Raw genomic sequence first — 21,834 nt, 5'->3', positions numbered from 1 at the left:
GAGGCCATCTTTTCCCTCCCCAGGCTCCAAGAAAGCTTGTGGAGCCTGGGGAGGGCAAAAAACGGGCCTTCCGGTTCCACCGGAAGTCAGGAAACGGGCCGTTTCCAGCCTCCGGAGGCTTCAGGGAGGCCTGCTAGGCCCAAAATGGGGCACGAGGGGAGGTCACACATGCATGTGCAGGGGGCGGGGCATGGGGGGATTGAATTATGGGTGTGGGCACGCGCACACGACCCCCCGCACTCCCGCCCCCCACTTCTGGCACGCAACGGCAAAAAAGTTAGCCATCACTGGTATAGGGTCTCCTGCTTGAGCAAGGGATTGGACTCCAAGGTCCCTCCCAACTCCATTTTTCTGTTACGTTTATGTTCTATCTCTTGTTCTTATGACTTTATGACTGTAACCTTGTTGCTGGTATCCTTACGATTTATATTCACTGTTTCCTAATATGATTTGATTGCTTATTTGTTCCCTATGACTACCGTTAACTGTTGTACCTTATGATTCTTGACGAATATCTTTTCTTTTATGTACACTGAGAGCGTATGCACCAAGACAAATTCCTTGTGTGTCTAATCACACCTGGCCAATAAAAAAATTCTATTCTATTCTATTCTGACTGTCCTCAAATTATGCTTGGAATTCAGTTCCATTGTGATTCAGTGTTGCTTGCGTACAGGAAAACCCGCTTGAGGTTGGAGTGTGTGTTTCTTAGGTTAGGGTTTTCGAAATGAAAAGCCGAAAAGATCCAGTGACTCTAATGCCATCCCAAGTGTATAAACCTTCGCTGCACATGGACCTGCAGCGGAATAGACTAACTTCCTTTGGGAATATCTCACAGGCTGGAACCGAGACGGCACGATCCATGCGGCAGGAATAAAGACCGATCCTGGCCAGCGGAGACAGGAAGATGGGGTGACTGTAGCCCCAGAGGACATCATGCCTTTTTTACAGTGCTACTGTTCCGGTCACTGTCCAGAAAATGCCATTAATAACACATGCAAGTAAGTATCGCAGACATAACGAAGACCTGGTGAGATGAGAGGCTTCGGAATCATTTGCCCTCCCTAGTTCTTAATTCCTGATACGTTGGTGATTAAATAATTGCTTTCTTATTTTGAAGCATTTCAGAAATGTCAAGATACAACATTTGAACGCCTTAGAAGCTTGTGAACCAGCACAGTTCGTAAAAAGTAAAAAGACGTGATTTGGGCATCTTAGACTTGCAGTTTTTTATTGCCCTCTAGTGGTCACATTTATTATCAACTCTGCCGGTATTGAACATGTAAGTGCAGAAACCATCTGGTGAATGCACATTTCAAATGCATCGTAATTCTGGAGGCACACAAAGTGGCTGTTCCTATATAGGATTGAAATCCAAATTTCAGATTAGAAAAAATGCCTTTTGTAAGGCCAAATCAGTCATGTTCTGTAACTATGGACTGTTCCTTAAAAAGGAAAGAAAGAAAAATCTACTGGGCCCACTTCATGCCATATAATGGACTCCCAGTCCAGTTATTTCTGGGCCCATAGGACTTGTGTGTGTGTGTGTCTGTGTGTAAATGGAGCAGTGTCTTCTATTTGCAGCTAGTTTCATTTCCCATCAGAGTAGCATGCACTCAATACTGTTAGAAGGAGAAAAAAATATAATTGTTTACTGAACAGACTGGCTGAACGCAGCATTCGGAGAACTAAAGCTAGTTCATCTATTTTTCTAGAACTAACGGACATTGTTTTGCCATCATTGAGGAAGATGAAAACGGAGAAAAAACCCTTTCTTCCGGCTGCATGAAATACGAAGGTTCGGACTTCCAGTGCAAGGTACCTCACGGCTGATTCTCTAAGCAATTTTCAGAAATAAGGAAGGCGAAGGCGACGCTATTTGCTTTCCCTAAATCTGCTTATCAATTTTTGTTAAAACCTAAGCTGCTTGCTCCAGGCCAAGGGCAGCTTATTGATTTTTCCAAAAAGCTTTAAAAGGTTGTTACTTTTATCAAAAATAGTCTGAAAGTTGAGTTATGGCAACTAGATTCATTTTCTTGTTGGTTGAGACGTTTCTCTGGCCATCGAAGCAGCTTCTTCAGTCTGAACCAGTTGGCTAGGGGAATCTGAGTAGGCAAACAGTCATGGGAAGGTGCCTGCTCCTAAAATTCTTATTAATAAATTACTATTAATATCAGTAAAAATGACTTCCTGCACCAACCTCAGAGTTTCTTCCCCAAAGTGAGTGGCAATATGTTGATGAAGAATCTCAGTCATCCAGGTAGAATTCTCTGGAAGTTGAGTCATTGTTTGCTGCAAGTCACACTCACATAATGGCACACTTACCCCTCAGTGATTTACTTAATGACCACAGCAGAAGTGGTAGTGTGAGTCCTGTATGGTCACGTGATGTTTCATTTATGGACCGCGTCACTTAGCTGGTCCCAATTGCAGTCAGTAGGTGAGGACTATCTATATGAGAGAGACCACCAAGCCAATGCCAGATCTACGGACTAGTGTCTGAGAAGTTGGAAAAAGTTCCAGAACAAGGAGATGACAAACCACATCCATGTGATTCAGAAGACCATTGTGATAGTTGCATGAGGTCTTCAGAGCTTTAGCTTAACTCCAAGGAAACAACTTTATTGTGGATGTGGAAAGCCAGGCAAGATCAAAAGAGTAGCTCTCAAAATATTCTGGAGAAACTTGTGTATGTTCACTAAATACAAAATGCCAAATACTAGAGGAATAAATAGGAAATAAAAAATAAATTAAATTTAAAAATGGAAAATAGAATGGGGCATGCTAGGTGAGAGCCATGGCGGTGCAGTGGTTAGAATGCAGAATTGCAGGCTGACTCTACCCACAGCCGGCAGTTCGATCCTGACCGGCTCAAGGTTGACTCAGCCTTCCATCCTTCCGAGGTCGATAAAACGAGGACCCAGATGGTTGGGGACAATGTGCTGACTCTGTAAACCACTCAGAAAGCGCTGTAGAGCAGGGGTCTCCAACCTTGGCAACTTTAAGACTTGTGGACTTCAACTCCCAGAAAAGCTGGCTGAGGAATTCTGGGAGTTGAAGTCCACAAGTCTTAAAGTTGCCAAGATTGGAGACCTCTGCCGTAGAGCACTGTGAAGCGGTACATTATTGCTATTGCTAGGTGAAGGTCACAGCTATGGCTACCTGACCTTCACATCACAACCTTTTGTGGCAGATCTCATTTCTCTATTTTAAATATTGTTTGGAAAGCAACAATATACATAAATGCCTGCTTTCCAGTACTTTGTTGTAGATTCTGGAACATCTGTACATGGTTGTGAAAATATGTATGACTAGCTAATGGTCCAATATACTTATGTTGTTTATGTTTATGTTCATTGGACTTCTATACCGCCCTTCTCCCAAAGGACTCAGGGCGGTGTACAGCCATATTAAAACACATATAGATTTACAGAATTTAAAAACAATTTAAAATCGAATATATAAAAATTTGGTCCACAGATTATAAACTAACATACACCCATTATAAAATTAATATTAGGCCAGCCCAGCTTGTTGGAACAAAAGGGTCTTCAGGGCGTGGCGAAAGGTACGCAGTTTGGGGATCATACGAACCTCTAGGGGCAGCTCATTCCAGAGGGCTGGTGCCCCCACAGAGAAGGTTCTCCCCCTGGGTGTCGCCAGTCAGCATTGTTTGGCCAACGGCACCCTGAGGAGCCCCTCTCTGTGGGAGCGTATTGGCCGGTGGGAGGCTATCGGTGGCAGAAGGCGGTCTTGTATATATACTTGCTTACTTATACATTTACTTTCTTATGGCCAGACCATTAGTGATCCCTCTACCAAGTCACCTAGTTTTGACCTATCTTAAAATTAGATGTGATACTGGAAGAATTGTCTCTGCCCTGTATCAGTGGGGATGGAAGGATTCTCCTTGTTGCAATTGTGGTGCTGATCTGCAAACTGTTAAACATATTGTGCAAGATTGCCCACAAAGTACATTCTCTGGTTCCTTAGGAGATCTGCACAAAGCAGTCCAGAGGCCATTGCCTCTGAATATAGCTGAATTGGACATTCAGTTATGAGGCTAGTGCTGTAACCCCCTAGAAGTTTTACTTATAATTATGTAGACTGTATATATGTGTGAAAGGGACGCAGTGGCTCAGTGGCTAAGATGCTGAGTTTGTCGATCGAAAGGTCGGCAGTTCAGCAGTTCGAAACCCTAGTGCCGTGTAATGGGGTGAGCTCCCGTTACTAGTCCCGGCTTCTGCCAACCTAGCAGTTCGAAAGCACGTAAAAATGCAAGTAGAAAAATAGGGACCACCTTTGGTGGGAAGGGAACTGCGTTCCATGCGCCTTTGGCATTGAGTCATGCCGGCCACATGACCACGGAGACGTCTTCGGACAGCACTGGCTCTTTGGCTTTGAAACGGAGATGAGCACCGCCCCCTAGAGTCGGGAACAACTAGCACATATGTGCAATGGGAATCTTATATATATGTGTGTGTTTACTTCACTTCTGCCATGTTCTCATCATACTCTAAATAATGACAACTAACTGATATATGAATACGGGCATATATATCTATGTGCTTCTGCGCTGCTTCAGTGTCCAATTTCTTCTGTAGGATTCTCGAGTTGTTCTACGGCGCCGTACCATTGAATGTTGCCGGACCGACTTCTGCAATCAAGATCTGCAGCCCACTCTACCCCCTACTTCAACAGGTACCATGCTTGCTGATATATTCAGTGGGTGGGATCTATGGGGTAGTGGGCGTTTGCATGAAGATTTTACCCATCTATTTTTCAACCTTGGTCTATCACCCAAGTAACTAATATTCAAGCGTCAGAAGACTTAACAGTGTGGACATCAGTTAGTTCTGAGCATAGTAAAACATATCCTGTTTGCCCGAAAATAAGACACAACCGAAAAATCAGTCCTAGCATGATTTTTCACAATGCTCGTAATATAAGCCCTACTCCCAAAATAAGCCCCAGTTAAGATTGTCAGCCATATGGGTACATTTAGTACCGTATTTCCCCAAAAATAAGACCTAACCAGAAAATAAGCCCTAATTCATCTTTTGGAGCAAAAATTAATATAAGACCCGATTTTATTTTCAGGGAAACACGGTAGTATAAAACTCTGGGGAAACGTAATATTGTTTACATAGACATTAAATCAGGTGCTAGGCAGATTGCCCTGTTTCAAAGCATTTCAAATCAGAGATCTTTACCTTGTTAATTATGATCTCTGGGGAGTGAAATGCCAGTTGAATAATAATAGAACCACAGATGATGGCATTCCGAGTACAGTTTATACACAACAACTATTGCAAAATTGCATTACTGAAGGTAGATTGCAATAAGATTTGTCTAAATCTTGTCTGATCATTTCCGTGAGAGAATTCTGCATTTAATTATGATTACGTTAATGCAGTGTTTCTTAACCATGGCAACTTTTAAGATGTGTGGACTTCAACTCCCAGAATTCCACAGCCAGGATATGCTGAGGAATTCTGGGAGTTGAAGTCCATACATCTTAAAGGTGGCCAAGGTTGAGAAATACTGTGTTAATATATATTTATTGTTTGTTTGTTTAGATACTCTGTTTGATGGCAGCATACGTTGGATAGCTGTGCTTATTTGCATGGCAGTCTGCATAATTGCCATGATTGCCCTCTTTGGCTGTTTCTGCTACAGGTAAACTATATTGCATATTTGCGGCTTTAATGTGTTGCATTAAAACAGGATAGACTGGAAGAACTCAATTTGATTTACATCACTTTTGGTGGTTAAATGTGTAGAAAATTGTATAAAGTGGAATAATACTCAGGACATCCCATTACACAGTCTGTAATGGAATATGGGAGAAACTTTCAAGATTCATGATCTTATTTGTGCTGGATATAAAATATTTTTAATGATTTGGGACCTATATTTGCCTGTCTGCACATTTAATGTTTAGGGTTAATATATTCCTTTACATCATATAATCTCATATGGGATCCTGAAGATATTTTCAGAAAATCTAGGTTTATTTAAATTCATCTTATTTAGCTTCAGTTATTTAGCTTGATCTCAGTTAAATAGCTCCATACTAAGACAAAGATAAGACATTTTATATGATATTATATCCAGAGATAGAAATTAAGGGGCTCATTTATCACTTATACTTAAACCGTGCATTCGAGATGAGGCACAAACTGTCTGTTGTTATTTATTTCTGTTATAAGTAGATAACAATCGCGTAAAATGAACAATTAGGAAATTACAAATATAAAAATGGAGAAAGTCTGTGGCATATGATTTTGGAATTACTGTACTTTTGACAAATAAGAATTTTATGTCATGAAGGAAAGCAAGATCCGTGAATTTAAATCCGTTTTTCCTCCAGGCATTACTGCAAAGGGGTAGCAAAGAGACGACGTTACAATCGTGATTTGGAGCAGGATGAGGCCTTCATCCCATCTGGGGAATCATTAAAGGATCTTATTGACCAGTCGATCAGCTCTGGCAGTGGTTCAGGACTGCCTCTGTTGGTAAGCCTGTGGTTTAAGAGCTATGTGATTTATAGCAATTGCGCTTAGACTTATATACCACTTCACAGTGCTTTACAACCCTCTGTAAGCGGTTTACAGAGTCAGCCTATTGCCCCCAACAATCTGGGTCCTCATTTTACCCACCTCGGAAGGATGGAAGTCCGAGTCAAACTTGAGCCTGTTGAGATTCGAACTGTCAAATTGCAGGCGGCAGGCAGGCAGCAGAAGTAGCCTGCAGTATTGCATTCTAACCACTGCGCCACCGTGGCCCTTATAGCAGACTTGTCAAGGTTTCTGTCAGTACGAAAGATGAGATCCAGGCATGAAGGTTCAGTTTAACTGATTTTATCAATTTAACTTGTGGGTTTTTTTTGCTAATAACCCATGTACAGGAATCTTCTCAACTAACAATCAGCACCTGGTTAGAGCTAGATAAGATTCAACAGCACACAAAGGGGCTGGACTTAGTTTGTTTGTGGCTACGTAGGGATTCTAGGCTGATCCCTCTTTTCCCGCCAACCCCTGGCTCTGCCATTCCTTCTCCGACGGCCTAAGCATTCTTGAAGAAAAACAAGCAAAATTAATTCAGTTCCAAGAATTTTGTGTGTTGCTACCGCATGATTCAGTCCTGTGCTTTTCAGCTACAGCCTGCTTCAATTTAAAAGATAGCTGTTTATGAATGAATCGCTTAAGTGCCTAATCTAGGAAATCCTCAAAAGAGGTCACATTGCTTTTTTAGTTCACATCCTTTTTGTAAAAAAAAAAAAAAAAAAAAAAAATAGACGTTCAAACATTTCATCTGCAGCTTGAGAATCCTCGGGTGCCATTTTTTAATTTTTTTTTAATTTTTTGGTCAGGTGCAACGGACGATCGCCAAACAGATTCAGATGATCCAGCAGGTTGGAAAAGGGAGATACGGTGAAGTTTGGATGGGGAAATGGAGAGGGGAAAGGGTAGCCGTGAAAGTGTTTTGCACCCCCGAAGAAGCCAGCTGGTTCCGGGAAACGGAGATTTACCAGACGGTTCTTATGCGCCATGAAAATATACTCGGTAAGCAACGACGCTCACGCTGTGATTGTGTTGTCATTGAAAAGACTTCATACATAATGCAACATTTCTAGCAGAAAATGAAAAGATGACAAAAAGTTTTCTCCAAGGTGTCAGGATGTTTTTCTGTTGTTTTACTGAATTCCATTTGCCTTGTTAGTTGTTAAGGCTTGAAATATTTTCTCCAGTAAAGTGAAACTTGGATGAGATGAAAAATCCTAGTATCGCCAGCTATATTCCTAAAATTCAGAGTGAGCCAATTTATTCCATTGGATTTGCAGCTAGTAAAGTGTGTAATTTCTGTACAATCTTGTTGAAAAAAAGCAAGGACACACCATTTACAATTTCCGTTTTAGCTTTTCAACTTATCAGCATACAAATGTTAGTTCTTCATTTCAATCGTGTTGATAAAGGGGATATAATGTAACAGAAGATCATGCAACATTTACAGTTTGCGTTCCAATCTATAATTTAAATAAACATAACTGCAAATTTCACCTGTGGAAAAAGTAAGCACATACCTACATTTATCACTAACTCAGATACCTAAAATTAAAATCAAGTGCAACATGACAAGGACACTAAATATTTCAATAAATCCATTAGGGAACTGCTGAAAAAAAAAAACAGAAAGGAAAAAGGGGAAAGGAAAGGGAGAAAGAAGGAAGAAAGGAAAGAGAGAGAGAAAGAAAGAAAGAAAGAAAGAAAGAAAGAAAGAAAGAAAGAAAGAAAGAAAGAAAGAAAGAAAGAAAGAAAGAAAGAAAGAAAGAAAGAAAGATCTTCAGTGGCCACGTCAAATCCCTGATTTAAATCCCATTTAAATCACTGCGAGGTGATTTAAAACAGGCTGTGCATGCAAGAAATCCCTCAAAAGATGTATAGTTGAAAAAATTCAGAGTGTTTCAATGAAGATAACATTTTGATATGTCCAAAAGGGGGTGGGGGGGAGAACCTTCATAATTTTTTTTTTTTACCTAACTTAACATTAGGAAACCTCGAACCACCACGATGAAAAATATAAATCAGAAACTCAAAAATGGGCAACATTTGGCTTTTATTCTCCTAAAAGCTGAATAACTGGATTTGGGTGACAGCTACCTGAGTGAAGAAGCTTGGCTCGTTGTCTCCAAAATGCTTTTTAATGTATTCATTATTAATCTCTAAATTTGCTTTTCGTTGAATGATTCATGGAAAGCACTTAACCCCCATTCCGTTCCAAATTCTGCAGGGTTCATTGCAGCAGACATTAAAGGCACAGGTTCCTGGACTCATCTCTACCTAATCACCGATTACCACGAAAAGGGCTCGTTGTATGATTTCCTCCAGTATACCACGCTGGACAACAGAGCTTTGTTGAAACTGGCTTATTCTGCTGCGTGTGGCCTCTGCCATCTGCACACGGAAATCTATGGGACCCAAGGCAAGCCTGCTATTGCTCACCGAGACCTGAAGAGCAAAAATATTTTGATCAAAAGGAACGGGACCTGCTGCATTGCAGATTTGGGCCTCGCTGTCAAATTTAACAGGTAGACAATTAACTCTTCCTTTTATAGCAATAGACTTATATACCGCTTTGCGGTGCTTTTGCAGCCCTCTCTAAGTGGTTTAACAGAGTCAGCCTCTTGCGCCCAAGAATTTGGGTCCTCATTTTACCCACCTTGGAAGGATGGAAGACTGAGTCAACCTTGAGCCTAGTAAGATTCAAACTGCCAAATTGCAGGCAGTCGGCAGAAGTAGCCTGCAGTACTGCACTCTAACCACTGCGCCATCGCGACTTTATAGAGAACAGTGCTTCTCAACCTTAGCAACTTTAAGCTGTGTAGACTTCTACTCCCAGAATTCTGGGAGTGGAAGTCCACACAGCTTAAAGTTGCTAAGGCTGAGAGGCACCGTTAAAGAAAATTCAGTATTCATATATACAAGGAAGCCTGGAGGTGCATCAACATAGAGAGAGTATCAAGGTCACATGAATTGTTAGTACTTATGCTGCACTGGTAAAACCACGCTTGGAATATTGCATCCAATTCTGGTCTCTGCAGTACAAAAATACGTTGAGACTCTAGAAAGAATGCAGGGAAGAGCAACAAAGATGATTAAGGGCCTGGAGGATAAAACATAGGTTGAATGGTAGCAAGAACTGAGTATGTCTAATCTAAAGAAGAGAAGGACTAGGAGTGATTTGATAGCAGTCTTCCAATATTTGAGGGGCTGCCACAGATAGAAGGGGGGGAGCTGTCAACCTATTCTCCAAAGCACCTGAGGGCAGGGCAGAAAGTAATGAGTAGAAGAACCTTAAAGAGAGATCCAGCCTAGAACTAAGGAGAAATTTCCTGACAGTGAGAACAATTAATCAGGAGAACAGTTTGCCTTCAGAAGTTGTGAGTGCTCCATCAGTGGAGGTTTTTAAGAAGAGGTTGGACAACTGTTTGTCCAGAATGGTATAGGGTCGAATGTTTGAGCAGGGGGTTGGACTAAAAGACCTCCCAAGTTTCCTTCTAACTCTATTATACTGTTACTATTAGATCATCTAGGTCAACACCTTGACCAGTGCAATAGAGTCCCCATCAGGTGACATCTACAGTACTGGCCAAAATTGTGGAAACCTTTTGGGAAAAGTGTATTTTTGAGGTTTGATGGCTAATAGCACCACTTTTTTGGGGGGGGAGTTTCAAGATAATCCTATTCCACTGCTGGAATGGCCTGGGAATAGCCCAGACCTTAACCCAGTTGAAAATCTATGGAGCCGACTAAAGAAACTTATTAGTCCGAAGCGACCCAGCAATAAAACCCAGTTAATAGAAGCCATCATTCAATCTTGGTTTCCCATTATAACAGCTGCAAAAATAAAAGACTTGGTTCACTCCATGGGAAGACGTTGTAAGGCCATAATTCATGCTAAAGGTTAACTGACGTGATCATTTTTGTATATTTCGTTTTTACTATGGTGATAATTTTGGTATGTCTCATTTTTTTCTACCTATTTCACTTTTCTTCTTTATTTGTTTATTTATTTATTGGTTCAATTTATATGCTGCCCTTCTCCGGAGACTCAGGACAGCTTACAATGCATTAAGCAATAGCCTTCATACTTTTGTATATACCTGCTTAGTAGGGCTTTCGGCCCCCCCACCCCCCAAGCAGTGTTCTTTTATATACAAGGTCAGCTTATTGCCCCCACAAACCGGGTCCTCATTTTACCTACCTCGAAAGGATGGAAGGCTGAGTCAACCTTGAGCCTGGTGAGATTTGAACTTGCAGTAATTGCAGGCAGCTGGTGTTACTTAACAGTGCTTTAGTCTGCTGCGCTACCAAGGCACTTTTCTTCTTTATACTGTAACTGCTATTCTAATAGCAAATCCTTAATAAAAGTTATTGCATTACATTCTTGATTAAATTATCTTTCCATTGATATATATTTTTATGGTACTACTCCAAATAAAAAGTGGTGTAATTAGCTAGTTTTAGAAAATACACTTTTCCCAAAAGGTCTCCACAATTTTGGCCACTACTGTAGTTTCATACGTCTCAAGCCAAGGAGAGTCCACCACCTTCTGAGTCATTTGGTATAGCAGCTGATAACAGTTCATACCAAATGTCAGGGTTCCGAGCAACACCCCCAACGAAAGAAGATCTCGAGGCTAGAAGTTCCTCAAAGTTCCATTTTATTAGAGATGTCATATTGGCACATCTGGGAAAACCCGAATCTGAAAGTTTCCAGGTTTTCCCCACTTAAGTGAAAGTTCAAGTCCTTGCCCAGCACCCACATGTCCCATCATCCATCGTCCAAACTAGAAACACCTCCCAGTCATCCGACTCCAGGTGCCAGGACAAGGCGTCCTGACTTTCTGAGAAAAGAATGTTATTTTGACTACATATCATCCATACTCCATACAATCCCCCCTCCCATTTTCCCACCATAGAAAATGTGGCAGGCCTGAAGGCCGAACGTAAAAGATGGCTTCCAGGCCTGACAGGCTGTCCCCCCTCAGCAGGTGAACGTTTCCTATAATGAGAGCAACACAGGGGTTTAGAGTTATGCATCTAACCACCTTAATGTGTGGTTGCTTGCCCAAAGATCTAAACAACATTGTTCCTTTCCATTACAATGAAGAAATCCTTTCAACGCCGAATCTTCAGTAATACCGTTCCATTAATGCTCGAGAAATAACCATATTAGTATAATTTCGGTCTTGGAAGCAGGCGGTTGAAAATGTTCTTCATTGGTAAATTAGTTTAATCTCAGTGCGTTTGCATGAAAATATTACCGTTGTAAATGCTTTGTGTGGTAATTACCATAATTGCACCGTCTTCTGTCGTGTTTTACCTTGTTTCATATCTTTTGCCTTCTTTTAGCGATACAAATGAAGTCGATGTGCCTATAAATACGAGGGTGGGCACAAAACGGTACATGGCCCCTGAAGTCCTGGATGAAACTTTGAATAAGAATCATTTCCAGCCATACATCATGGCCGACATCTACAGCTTCGGCTTGATCATTTGGGAAATGGCTCGGCGATGCATCACAGGAGGTAAACAAAAAAACAAAAAAAATCGCCCCCAAACCCTCTGCAAACAGAACCTTCTGTGTTCCTCTTTGTCTGAATCCTTTTGCACTAAACGATAAGAGCCGCAATGGCGAACCTATGGCACACGTGCCACAGCTGGCACGCAGAGCCCTCTGCGGGGACGCAAGCCATCACCTAGCTCAGGTCCAGCCACCTGATTTTCGGGATGCGCAGGGGGTGGGGCACATGTGGGAGACACACGTGCATGTGCAAAGGTCGCGTGCGCATGCATGGGGGTGTCACATGCGCATGCACGGGGTAGTATGCCCTTCCGGAAGTGAGAAAACAGGCCTGTTTCCGGCCTCCAGAGGGGCTCCGGAGCCCAGGGGAGGCCATTTCCACCCTTCCGGAGGCTCAGGGAAAGCCTCCAGAGCCTGGGAAGGGCAAAACACCACCATCACCCCCGTGGTGTAGGTTGATAAAATTTTTGAATCCCACTGCTCGCACGCAAGATTAGCTATCGCTACGATAGACCAACAAAGAGGATTAAGGGCCTGGAGACTAAAACATGTGAAGGAGAGTTGCAGGAATTGGATATGTCTAGTCTAGTGAAAAGGAGGACCGGGGTGACAGGATAGCAGTGTTCCCATATTTGAGGGTCGGCCAGAAAGAAGAGAAGGTCAACCTGTTTTCCAAAGCACCTGAAGGTAAGGCAAGAAACAATGGATGGAAACTGATCAAGGAGAGAAGCAACCTAGAACTAAGGAGAAATTTCCTGACAGTTAGAACAATTAACCAGTGATATAGTTTGCCTTCAAAAATTTTGCCACATCACTGGAGGCTTTTAAGAAGAGACTGGTCAGCCATTTGTCTGAAATGGTATTAGGCAGTGATGGTTAACCTTTTCCGGACTGAATGCCCAAAGCACGCGCACACCCAAACCCAAACCCCCAAAATGCAATGCGTGCACTGCCCCCACGCATGCACAGCAGAGACCCAAAGACCAGGTGGCCAGCGGGAGACACGCGTGCATGCGCAGCAGAAGTGAACTTGGGTGACGGCTCTCATGCCATCAGAGAGGGTGCTGCGTGCCACCTCTGGCATGTGTGCCATAGGTTCTCCATCATTGGTATAGGGCAGGGGTCGGCAACCTTAAACACTCAAAAGAGCCACAAAGGTCCTAACCGGAAGCCCCCATTCAATTCTGGAGTCGACCGGAAGTCCGGTTCTCCCATCATAGAGTCTCCTCCTAGTACGGCATCCTTTTTCCTCTGCTGACCGGAAGTCCGGTTCCCCCACCATAGAGTCTCCTCCTAGCATGGCATCCTTTTTCATCTGCCGACCAGAAGTCCGGTTTCCCCACCAAAGTCTCCTCCTAGCATGGCATCCTTTTTCCTCTACCTGTCTTAACCGAAAGCCCTATCAATTGTGGAGCCGACCAGCAAGAGGGAGCCACAGCAGAGGGTTGAAAGAGCCACATGCGGCTCCAGAGCCCTGGGTTTCTGACTCTGTTATAGGGTCTCCTGCTTGAACAGGGGGGTTAGACTAGAAGACCTCCAAGGTCGTCTTCTGTTATTCTGTTAAATACTAAAAGTGGCATCTGAACAACCCAGGATAACAACCCCTAGGGGCTCTGGTTGGCCCCTGGCCTTCACACTTTTTGCCGCAAACTCAAAACATGGCTATTTAAATTGCCCAGCCTGGACTGATGGGGTTTTTGATTTTTAAATGTATTTTAATATGCGTTTAATATGTATTTTAACATGTTTCTTACTTGGATTGAGATTGTATAGCTTAATTGTCGTGAGCCGCCCTGAGTCCTATGGAGATAGGGCGGCATATAAATCTAATTAAAATAAAGAGCCTTGGTAGCACAGTGGACTAATGCACTGTTATTAACATCTGCTGCTTGCAATTACTGCAAGTTCAAATCCCACCAGGCTCAAGGTTGACTCAGCCTTCCAAAGGTAGGTGAAATGAGGACCCAGATTGTGGGGGCAATAAACTGACTTTGTATAAATATACAAAAGTATGAAGGCTATTGTTTAATGCATTGTAAGCCGCCCTAAGTCTCTGGAGAAGGGCGGCATATAAATTAAAACAAACAAACAAACAATAAATAAATGAATAAATAAATAAATATAGAATCTCTCATTCTTGAGGGCCTTTTATATTGTGCTCTGTTTTAACTGTAGTTGTGAGGAAATTTTATGTATATTTTGCCATACCCTCTGCATGAGAAATAGGATGCAAATAGAATGGAAGGCAGGTGGGCTGTCTAGTGCTTTTTCTCCTGACGTTCTTTGGGTTTGTATTTGATTTGCTCCAGAAATAGAGAAAGCCACAAATGGCTCTCTTTTTGTTCACAGTATTCTCCAAACTGGGGAAATTGAGCCCGTGAGAATTTAACTGCAGTTTGAATAAAAGACACATTTCCTATGGACTGTTAGAGCATAACTCATTCCAATATTTATAGCGGCCGTGAATTTCTTGCAGGGATTGTTGAAGAATACCAACTCCCCTATTACGATATGGTCCCGAATGATCCTTCGTTCGAGGATATGAGAGAGGTGGTCTGCGTGAAGCATCTGCGCCCGGTGGTATCAAATCGATGGAATAGCGATGAGGTAAGCATCACACAATAAGGGACATGGCGGCTAAGACACTGAGCTTGTTGATCGAAAGGTCGGCAGTTCAGTGGTTCGAATCCCTAGTGCCACGTAATGGGGTGAGCTCCCGTTACTTGTCCCAGCTTCTGCCAACCTAGCAGTTCAAAAGTACGTAAAAAATTCAAGTAGAAAAATAGGGACCACCTTTGGTGGGGAGGTAACAGCGTTCCATGCGCCTTTGGTGTTGAGTCATGCCGGCCACATGACCACGGAGACGTCTTCAGACAGCGCTGGCTCTTTGGCTTTGAAACAGAGTTGAGCACCACCCCCTAGAGTCGGGAATGACTAGCACTAGTGCGAGGGGAACCTTTACCTTTAAGCACCACACAAGGAATGAAATCTCTGTGATGGCAGATTTGATTTCTCTTTCTTACAAAAAGATCCCATGCCTTCTGGCTGGCTTCTGATTGGGATCTTTTCGTCCACCAGGACTACAAGTTCAGAGTAGGCAGAAAAATGCTTTTCTTTCAAGTTTAGAACAAAACAAAACAATGCTATTCACCGTGCTGGAAAACTCGGTCACATCATGTTATTCCGAGAAATTGTTTTGCTGAACAATTAATGCAACATCAAAGCGCTTTGAATATAATAATGGTCAAAGGACACCTTTAAATTCGGTTACTTTGTTAATATTTTTGCCAATAGATTATCCATACATGTAAAGCACTGTTTTGTCTTAAAATACTAAGAGTAGATATTTAAAATGCTTTTATTTCCTAAAATCTGATTTCTCAATATATGTATGCATACCCAATTACTAGACTCCTTTAAAAAGATACTTTCTTAAATTGGTTTTTGTGTCCTTTGCCTCTTTGTATTATTATTGCCTCTGGTTTTTTTATTTATCTTTTATTCCAAAATAAAGGATACTACAGTAGTTAACTCCAAAGTAAAGGATACTACAGTAGTTTCATCCTTTAATTTATGCTATGTAGTCCTCTGTTACTAATTTTCTGGCATTTTTTTTTTCTCATTCCTTTCTTCATCTGTGCTTCTCTCTCATTAAGCCCAGGAATTCCATTATTATTATGGAATTCCTGGTCAATTCATCTACTTTGGAATTTTCTCATGCTTGACCTGATGTTATTTTTCTCTGTGTGACCGGTTGTAAAGTGGGGCTGGCGTATGTTACAATGTTGGTTGGTTAATATTATTTCAGTGTATTCCTTTCGATGAGATTTTCTTTTCTGTTCTGTTTCCAGTGTTTAAGAGCCATACTGAAATTAATGTGCGAATGCTGGGCCCACAACCCAGCCTCTAGACTGACCGCCTTGAGGATTAAGAAAACCCTGGGCAAGATGGTGGAATCGCAAGATGTTAAAATTTGACAAAGAAACGTCGCAGAAGAGTGAATTTGGGACTCTTAAGAGCTGTTCACTCAACCCCAGAGCAGGTTTGGTGGGATCAGGAGGGGACATCTGACTTTCAGCCCACACTTCCTCGCTAATTCTACAGGCTGCTAATAAATATTAAAATTTTAATAAGAACATGGGATCCGTGCACACGATACAGTACACGCGTGGATGGCCTTATCTTTTTTTTTTATTATTATCTTGAGCTGCATTAAGATTTTAATCCCAGTTTTTAGAGTCCCATCGGTTTCTTTAGGGCTGAATTGAACATTCAGATTGATTGCGCTTTCTGTGAAAGCCTTAAGTTAAATGAATGCAACAGCAAGCAAAAGAAAAAACAGAATCAAGCTTTTTTTGTCTCCTACATTGATGTTACCTAACCAGGACTTGACAGAATACCCTGTGTGTCTGGGACACTTAAGTAATTGGACAAGTCCCTTAAGTCTTGTACAATGTTGTGCCAGGATTTTTCTCCCATGTCTGGAGTACTTAAGAAGCCATTCAATTTTGTGCAAAGCTACCGTTTCTTTTTTTTTTTTTTCTTTTTTTTTCCACGATGCCTTCGAGTTGCGAAAAAGGGTTACTTCTACCTTCCTTTTGCGTTTGCGTCAAGGACGACCCAAACAGCCCCTATGAATTTGTGCACAGCTTTCTTTTCAAGTTTGATGCGAAGATCGAAATCAACATCCAGGGCTGTTCCTGAAGACCCGAGCCCGCCACATCGAACCGCAGAATTGCTTTGATCATTTTTAAGTGCCTGTAATCTTGTACTGTAAACAGTGCCATAGCTGGTTAGTTGGTTGGTTGGTTTTTTGTTTCTTTGTTTTGTTTTTTTGAAAAGGGAAATTATTTATGCAGTACGCAGAGTGCTTTTATTTCCTGCTCTTTGTATGTGTGTAAACATGCCGTGCAGAGATCTGAAAGTAATTTTCAAAGTCATTAGGTTCCATTAGAAACACACCTGCGGGATGTGACACTTTTTGAATAGTGCATTGGAATAGATGCATGGATATTACACAAGCGTTTAAATTTTCCTTTGAGAAGCATTCGGTTGAAGATTTAATTGCAGGAGTGTCCATCCTTGGGAACTTGAAGATTTCTGGACTTCAACTCCCAGAATTCCCCAGCTAGGTGGCTGGGGAATTCTGGGAATTGAAGTCCACGGTTCTTAAAGTTGCCAAGGTGTTAGACACACTTGCTTTAATTCAACTTGAATGTGAATTGAAGCAACAATGGCATGTAAGGGATTTTGGGTCAGGCAATACACAGCAGTATTCATTTAATTTATAACTTGGTGTACACATTTTATTTAACATTTCTTTAAGTCACTTGCTCGCTCAGCAATGCCTTTTAAGTATTAGTGCATATTCTTCCGAACGGATAATAGGTACATAAATTATGGATTAATTTATTGGGAAGGCAGCAAACAACGGACAACATTTTGCCAGCGGTCCTTAGCTAGAGACCCATTCTTCTGTCCATTGCTCAGAAAGTAGTGTAAGGTTCTGAAATTTACCTCATGTCTTGTTTTCCACAAGCAGTTAAAGATTACTCGGGATAAATCAGGGGTGAAATGCTACCGGCTTGCACCGGTTCGGGCGAACTGGTAGTGATAAAAGCTAATGGTTCAGGCGAACTGGTAGTACAAAAAAGCTACCGTTTCATCCAAACCGGTATTTCCGACGATCAGCTGTGCCACGCAATTAGCGAATCTAAATCGTGCAGCACAGCTGTTCCCCCCCACTCGCTGTTCTACTTACCTTCCCAAGCCTCCTTTTTCCACACCAAGCGCGCATTTGACGTGCACTGTGCATGCGCACAGTGCGCATTTGGTGTGCACTGTGCATGCGCGGGCGGCAAACCAGGTGTTGTGAGCGAGGCCCAAGTAGTGATTACCAAACACAATTCAGTCCTGAACAAACTTATTTTATTAAAACAGCTGAGAATTAATTCATTCTCAGTTTAGTCCAAAACAGATTCTTCATAACCAGTCCGTTGGCCTTATCACCAACTTTTGATGTCTTTGGCAACCTGCCAAAGGCTTTTCTTGGCAAAAAACCCACAAAGTTCAAGAGACGCTGACAAGCACTGGAATCAACGCTGCTTTTCTACAAACAACGCAACAGCTTTTTGCTGCTCTTTTAAACCTTATGGGAGTGGCCAATCATCTTTTGGCCTTACTCCTGAGTTGTCCTTTTTTCTTCAGCTGCTCTTGCCTTCTGGCAGCTCTTCGCATGCGTGCACTAGAAACAGGCTCCTCCTGTTCCTCTGCCTCTCTGCTGTCCGCCTCTGGAGGTTCTGGAATCCGCGCATCGCTCTCAGATGGCCCTGACCCCATCGCTTGTCTTCAAGGCAGAGCCCTCATCCAGGTCATTCCCCTGACTCCAGGACTGGCCCATGGTCCTCCCCAGCCTCCTCACTGTCCGACTATGCTGCCAAGTCCGCAGGCTGCTGGTGGACCACAACTCCGGGGAGGATTTCACCACTGGAATAAACCAAATTATTAATGTAGACCAGCTTTTTTTTTCTTTGCCTTCTGTGTGTTCCGAGATTTCTTTCTAACTTCCATACCGCTATGTCCACTAAGGATCACTCATCCGCCAGGTGCCACACCAGTATAGTTCGCAACCGGATGACATTCTAGAGATCCAGATACCCAACTTTCTCTTAATTTTGCTCTTAATTTTGAAACAACCTCTGTAGCAGTGAGCAATCATGGTCTTCTTGTAGTGATCTTCTGAAGAAGGGCAGTGGTCTCGGGCTTCTTGAGAATACAGATAAGAAACCCCCGTTCTAGCCAAATTCTTTGAAATCAAAATTCCATCTAAGCCAAGATTTGTTTACAAAAAATATCACGCCTCTTTGGAAATTTTGGTGAGGAGTATGTCAGTTTATTTGGCCGGTGTACTTCCGCCTTTAAGTGCCATGTAGGGTGGGTAACTTTTACTAGCGTTGTAAGTGCTGACTGTTAATATTCACATTTTTTTTAAAGCTTTAGAATAAAAGACAATCTAGTTAATGTCATATTTGGTCAGAGCCATTGCTCTTTGGATCCGGTAGGCCTCCTAATTTGTTGTTATATCTATGAATTGCTAAATATCCTTTACATTTTCTTAACACACCTTAGTATAGATCAGCTGTTCTGGTCTGGTGATCTCCAATAGGGATTACAGGATAGGGATTACAGTTTCCAGAGTGGACTACAGCTGCATAACACAGTGAGCTCCCTTCGTTTCAAAATAACCCACATCGGCATAATCAAAGCAACACACTCCCGAATGAAAAGCACCAATTTTTCCCCCTTTCTCTGCAATTTAACAGTAGGAGAATAATTCACAGTCAGAACTCCTGAGATTAATCGTATTAGTTTAATTCTGCTCTAGAAAGTGATGTCATTTATTTGACTACTAACTCTTTGCCTTACTCTTACCTTACTCTTTCAGCTAACTTGTTGTTGCTATCAGTCACAGTACACGGGAGTAAATTTCAGCATATGTTTGTCTGGAACCTGCCTCGCAGCCTTGATTTTTTAATTGAAAAAAAAGCATAGCTTCTCCTTAATATTTCCCAGGCTGTTAATCACTTAGTCTGTAATTCAACAGGTCTCTTCCAGCGCCTTAAGTTTTATTGATATATCTTCCAACCCACATTGCCTTTTTTTGAAGTGCACATTTATCACAGGTCACTTGATGGACCTGAGCGAAACAGTGATTGGATGCCTTTTGCTGAACTTACAACTTAGAACTGGTTGTTTTAAGATGATGGATAATTCAGAATTTCCTACTTTCATGTGCAAGAGATAGAGACTCTACATCTCCATCTCTTGTGGGATAAAACTCTTCCTGGGACACGATAGGTCTAACACAGATGGCCAAGCTGGACTACGCAAAATTGTGCTGTGTGCTTGATTCAACCGCCATTGGATATTAATGGGGGATGTTTGTGGCAGTGTAAGGGAAGGACTTTGAGAAGATTTCAGCTGACTACGTTGCAAGCAAATAAAGAAACAGGATGTTCATTATAGGAAGAGTGAACTGTGCAGAAGTTGTCAGAATTCAACATGGTTTTGCTTTGTGTTTTAAACCAGGAGTCTCCAACCGTGGCAACTTTAGGACTTGTGGACTTCAACTCCCAGAATTCCCCAGCCAGCATGGTCTTAAAGTTGCCAAGGTTGGAGACCCCTGGTTTAAACTAATGGCCTTCTTAGGTAACAGCCTTATTTTTACAACCCTGCCCAATGTAGAAAGTTTTGATAGCGGTATATTGTGCTTTTCAATCAGGTTGCTCTTAGGGAGTACATACCTCTTCTTCAAAAAAATACTTTGTAATGTCTTCCATTATGTGCTGTGCAGATTGATGCCTGACCAGCGGGTATGTGCCTTTGAACTGTGCTTTTAAGAAAACCTTCCACCTTAAAAAGCTCTTACGAATGGAAGCCTTGAGATTAATACGAAATCATCAGAAGAAAATGTTCCTGATTGTAGGGGAAGAAGATTTCCATATGTTTTACTCCTTGTTGGGGAATGAATGGTGTTAGAAGCAACAGGCAGGTCCGGCTACTTTGTAGGCGTTTGACAGTTAGTAGCCATTCACGTAACCCCATGCAAGCTTCACCTTTCTTACTCTAAAGTGTTCCTCCTGTTGTAAGCTGCTCAGTGGCCCTTCTGCTCCTTGAAGTTGCCAATGTTCATTCTGTGGGGCAAGACATTAATTACGGAGATGTAAATGAAAGATTTATATCTCCATTTGCATAATGCCACCAAACGTCACCATAATGTTCTGTCCCCGTCTCACACACGCACACAAACAGTCAGCCAGGAGTTAATAAAACCAGCAGTCAGGAATTTCTTTGAGATAACAGCATTGGCAGCAACCCAGTAGCTGCTTGCCAAAAACTTTACTCACAAAGGGAGGTTTACCTCCTCCGCCAGATAAACCAAAATAAGTTCACAAAGCCAAAGAATTGTTAAGTCCAGTCCATAATAAATCCAAGGAAGGCATGTAACGAAGTTCCAGAAACACAGTATGACTTGCTAGCTGTTCAGTTTTGTCCGTCACAAAGCCTGAATGGCCACCACATCCCCTTTTATCCCCTGTGGGGTGTGGTCCAGTGACTCAGCTTAATCTCTGGCACGCCTCCTCTGCTGTGCGCGCTTGTCTTTCCGACGCTGTCGGGGATCCAGCCAAGACTTACCTCCGTCGCTGTCTAACTGTGGCTGCTCGGAAGTGCCTGGCTCCTGGCCTATCTCTTCTCCTTCGGAAGACACCTGAGGCATTGCCAGAGAGGAGGGTCCTGGAGAGGGAGGCTTTGCCAACTCCTCTCCTTCACTTTCGGAGTCTTCTCCCTCCGATAAGATGGGCTCGGGGGTCGGAGTCACAACACATAATTTGAGAGATGAAACCCCCTTTTGCAAAAAGAAGGAATCTTATTGGTGCCATTAAACCAGGGGTCTCCAACCTTGGCAACTTTTAAGACTTGTGGACTTCAACTCCCAGAATTCCTCAGACAGTTGCCAAGGTTGGAGACCCTTGCATTAAACAATCCAAGAGCCTCACATGCCATCAAAGGTCTGCCCGTCCTGAGAGGCTGGTGTCAATCAGCCTTCCACGTTTCAAGAAGGACGCTCTGCTTCAGTGAATCCATCAAAGTCCCTTTGGCTCATCTCAGTGATAGCAATAGCGCTTAGACTTATATACCGCTTCACAGTGCTTTGCAGCCCTCTCTAAGCGGTTTACAGAGTTG

At 42.4% G+C, this 21,834-nt stretch overlaps 1 protein-coding gene across 1 annotated transcript; it reads left to right on the top strand.

Annotated features, from left to right (window-relative positions):
- Nucleotides 1–863: 863 nt before the first annotated feature.
- Nucleotides 864–16,886, top strand: BMPR1A (bone morphogenetic protein receptor type 1A). The gene is made up of 10 exons (XM_070944890.1): nucleotides 864–1,001; nucleotides 1,716–1,818; nucleotides 4,605–4,701; nucleotides 5,580–5,679; nucleotides 6,374–6,518; nucleotides 7,376–7,568; nucleotides 8,794–9,091; nucleotides 11,919–12,094; nucleotides 14,567–14,697; nucleotides 15,942–16,886. Exons 1-10 carry the CDS (start codon nucleotides 937–939, stop codon nucleotides 16,065–16,067), a joined length of 1,434 nt encoding a protein of 477 aa, XP_070800991.1. The 5' UTR covers nucleotides 864–936; the 3' UTR covers nucleotides 16,068–16,886.
- Nucleotides 16,887–21,834: the final 4,948 nt, after the last annotated feature.

Source organism: Pituophis catenifer, unplaced genomic scaffold, assembly GCF_029215685.1.
Source record: "Pituophis catenifer annectens isolate HBS135680 unplaced genomic scaffold, rPitCat1.0.hap2 SCAF_6, whole genome shotgun sequence".
NCBI classification, from domain to species: domain Eukaryota; kingdom Metazoa; phylum Chordata; class Lepidosauria; order Squamata; family Colubridae; genus Pituophis; species Pituophis catenifer.
This window is presented reverse-complemented; position numbering and strand designations above follow the sequence as displayed.

Bases quoted from the DNA above. Each gene is read 5' to 3' on its own strand.
- BMPR1A (XM_070944890.1), top strand. From the start codon at position 937: ATGCCTTTTTTACAGTGCTACTGTTCCGGTCACTGTCCAGAAAATGCC. The intron at 6,519-7,375 runs GTAAGCCTGTGG...TTTTTTGGTCAG, and splicing joins GTTCAGGACTGCCTCTGTTG to GTGCAACGGACGATCGCCAA. The intron at 9,092-11,918 runs GTAGACAATTAA...GCCTTCTTTTAG, and splicing joins CTCGCTGTCAAATTTAACAG to CGATACAAATGAAGTCGATG.